The sequence below is a fragment of the Trichechus manatus genome, unplaced genomic scaffold (assembly GCF_000243295.1).
Source record: "Trichechus manatus latirostris isolate Lorelei unplaced genomic scaffold, TriManLat1.0 scaffold00037, whole genome shotgun sequence".
Lineage (NCBI taxonomy): Eukaryota > Metazoa > Chordata > Mammalia > Sirenia > Trichechidae > Trichechus > Trichechus manatus.
This window is the reverse complement of record NW_004443973.1, coordinates 16,452,254-16,454,892: the sequence shown is the minus strand read 5'-3', so window position 1 is coordinate 16,454,892 and position 2,639 is coordinate 16,452,254. Positions and strand designations below refer to the sequence as shown.

General features: G+C 39.8%; 1 protein-coding gene across 1 annotated transcript; it reads left to right on the top strand.

Moving 5' to 3' along the window:
• Window positions 1–432: 432 nt before the first annotated feature.
• On the top strand, window positions 433–1,556 carry B3GALT1 (beta-1,3-galactosyltransferase 1). The gene has a single exon (XM_004375553.3). The coding sequence runs from the start codon at window positions 478–480 to the stop codon at window positions 1,456–1,458; it is 981 nt and encodes a 326-aa protein (XP_004375610.1). The 5' UTR covers window positions 433–477; the 3' UTR covers window positions 1,459–1,556.
• The last annotated feature ends 1,083 nt before the right edge of the window (window positions 1,557–2,639 follow it).

The following is a 2,639-nucleotide window of genomic DNA, read 5'->3' as shown; positions in this document are numbered from 1 at the left end:
CATCTAGAGTGTATAATCTATGTATTTGTTAGTTTGGATATGAATATACATAAACAACTTCTATCAAGGAGAGAGAAGTGGGGATGGATGTCAGAAAGGCCTCAGTAGTGATGGAAATTAATGATTATCCTTTATTTCCATCATCATGGGTAATTCTTATACTTTTATTATGTTTATTGAAGATGTAAAATGACTAAATCTGAACAACTGTGCTTTCTTCATTTTGCAGAGTTAAGAGGATGGTTTATGAAGCATGGAAGCTTCCACCAGGTTTGGAAGAACATAGATTGAATTTAAGATTCAAGAACATAGACTGAAATGCAAGACTGCCACTGAGACCCATGAACAATCCCACACTCACGCTTCTCTTTCGAACTTTAAGATTTCTTAGTAATATGCTGCCTTTGCAAGGTGAAAAGAAGCTAGTGCCAAGAAGGCATATTATTCATTATTTGGAATAGACGTGCTCTCAAGACAATGGCTTCAAAGGTCTCCTGTTTATATGTTTTGACAGTTGTGTGCTGGGCCAGCGCTCTTTGGTACTTGAGTGTAACTCGTCCTACTTCTTCCTACACTGGCTCCAAGCCATTCAGCCACCTAACAGTTGCCAGAAAAAACTTCACCTTCGGCAACATAAGAACTCGACCTATAAACCCACATTCTTTTGAATTTCTTATAAATGAGCCCAACAAATGTGAGAAAAACATTCCTTTCCTTGTTATCCTCATCAGCACTACCCACAAGGAGTTCGATGCCAGGCAGGCAATCCGAGAGACGTGGGGAGATGAGAACAACTTTAAAGGGATCAAGATAGCCACTCTCTTCCTCCTGGGCAAGGATGCTGATCCTGTTCTGAATCAGATGGTAGAACAAGAGAGTCAAATCTTTCATGACATTATCGTGGAGGACTTCATTGACTCCTATCATAACCTTACCCTCAAAACATTAATGGGGATGAGATGGGTGGCCACTTTTTGTTCAAAAGCCAAGTACATCATGAAAACAGACAGTGACATTTTTGTAAACATGGACAACCTTATTTATAAACTCCTGAAGCCCACCACCAAGCCAAGGAGAAGATATTTTACTGGCTATGTCATCAATGGAGGGCCAATCCGGGACGTCCGTAGTAAGTGGTATATGCCCAGGGATTTGTACCCTGACAGTAACTACCCACCATTCTGTTCGGGGACTGGCTACATCTTTTCAGCTGATGTGGCTGAACTTATTTACAAGACCTCACTCCACACACGGCTGCTTCACCTTGAAGATGTATATGTGGGATTGTGTCTTCGAAAGCTGGGCATACATCCTTTCCAGAACAGTGGCTTCAATCACTGGAAAATGGCCTATAGTTTGTGTAGATATCGCCGAGTTATCACCGTGCATCAGATCTCTCCAGAAGAAATGCACAGAATCTGGAATGACATGTCAAGCAAGAAACATCTCAGATGTTAGGATTTTTACCAATGTAAATACGTTTCTTTTCTTTTTTAAGAAATGGGGCCTAAGATATTGGTGTTTTACAGGTGTCACCAGGGGACATGAACCAGAGAAGGGGTTTTGTAAAAAGTTTTTTCTTCCCGTTCTTAGTACCTTTCTTTGAGTAGCAATTTACAAATGTTAGGCTCTGGTCATAGAAACAACACGTGAGCTAGAAGGGCCAGGAATCATTCTCAGGTCCTACAGCATTGCCATTTATCTCAAAAAGCAAGTTCCAAACAACTCTTAGGATTTACATAATCAGGTACTGTGTGCATCTAAGATAAAAATCTGGGTTTGAGAAACTGAAACTCACAGTATTGTCTTCATGTCATTTCTGCAAAAACAAAAAAGTAAATAACTTTAAAATATTCAGAAACGACGCATAGTCAGGAAGACACACTGGATGTGATTATTAATATTGTGTGTGTTATTGTCACATTGCATTTTTACATATACTTCCATGTAATACATGCAGTATTAGCACCTCCACCAAGAAATGAACTTAGTACTGGTGGGGAGGCTGCAGTTAAATAGATGGAAATTTAAACCTGAGAATCAAATATTCTTTATGTTTGGGAGATAACTCTGCTTGCTCTGCCAAGGAATAAACCTGGTCAGCAGGTGAAATGTATGTAAAATGCTACTTAACAAAGTAAACAAGAGGGTTTTTTTTGGCTCTTTCAGAAAAAAACGTTACATGGTGCCTCCAGGGAGACTTGCCAAGTGTAATCTCACCAGTTTCCCTCCATACAGTGTGCTAAATGCATTTCACAGTTTCTGGATCATGTAGACACATGTCTCCATGTGCAGAAAACAAGTTGATAGGAGGCCAGAAGAATAACTCACACTAAGAAATACAAATTCATGTATGCATTATAATTAACATAAGCTTAGCAATAGTATAAGATGCCCCTCACATACATTTGCAAAGCGAGGGAGAACATCGTTATTGGGTACCAATTTTACTGAAAGGTTTGGCCCTGCAATTGATAGATGTAATAACGGGGATGGATTACCCAATAAGCAAGGTACCCACAGGCTTACTTGTGCCACATCAAGGATGTGGTGGAAACCCATGTGAAATTGTGCACTACAGATTAGTAAGTGAACACAATTTAGCCTGTGTGTGCCTTGCTTACTTTTAATCGGCTCCT

Coding starts and splice junctions, on each gene's coding strand:
- B3GALT1 (XM_004375553.3), top strand. CDS start 478: ATGGCTTCAAAGGTCTCCTGTTTATATGTTTTGACAGTTGTGTGCTGG.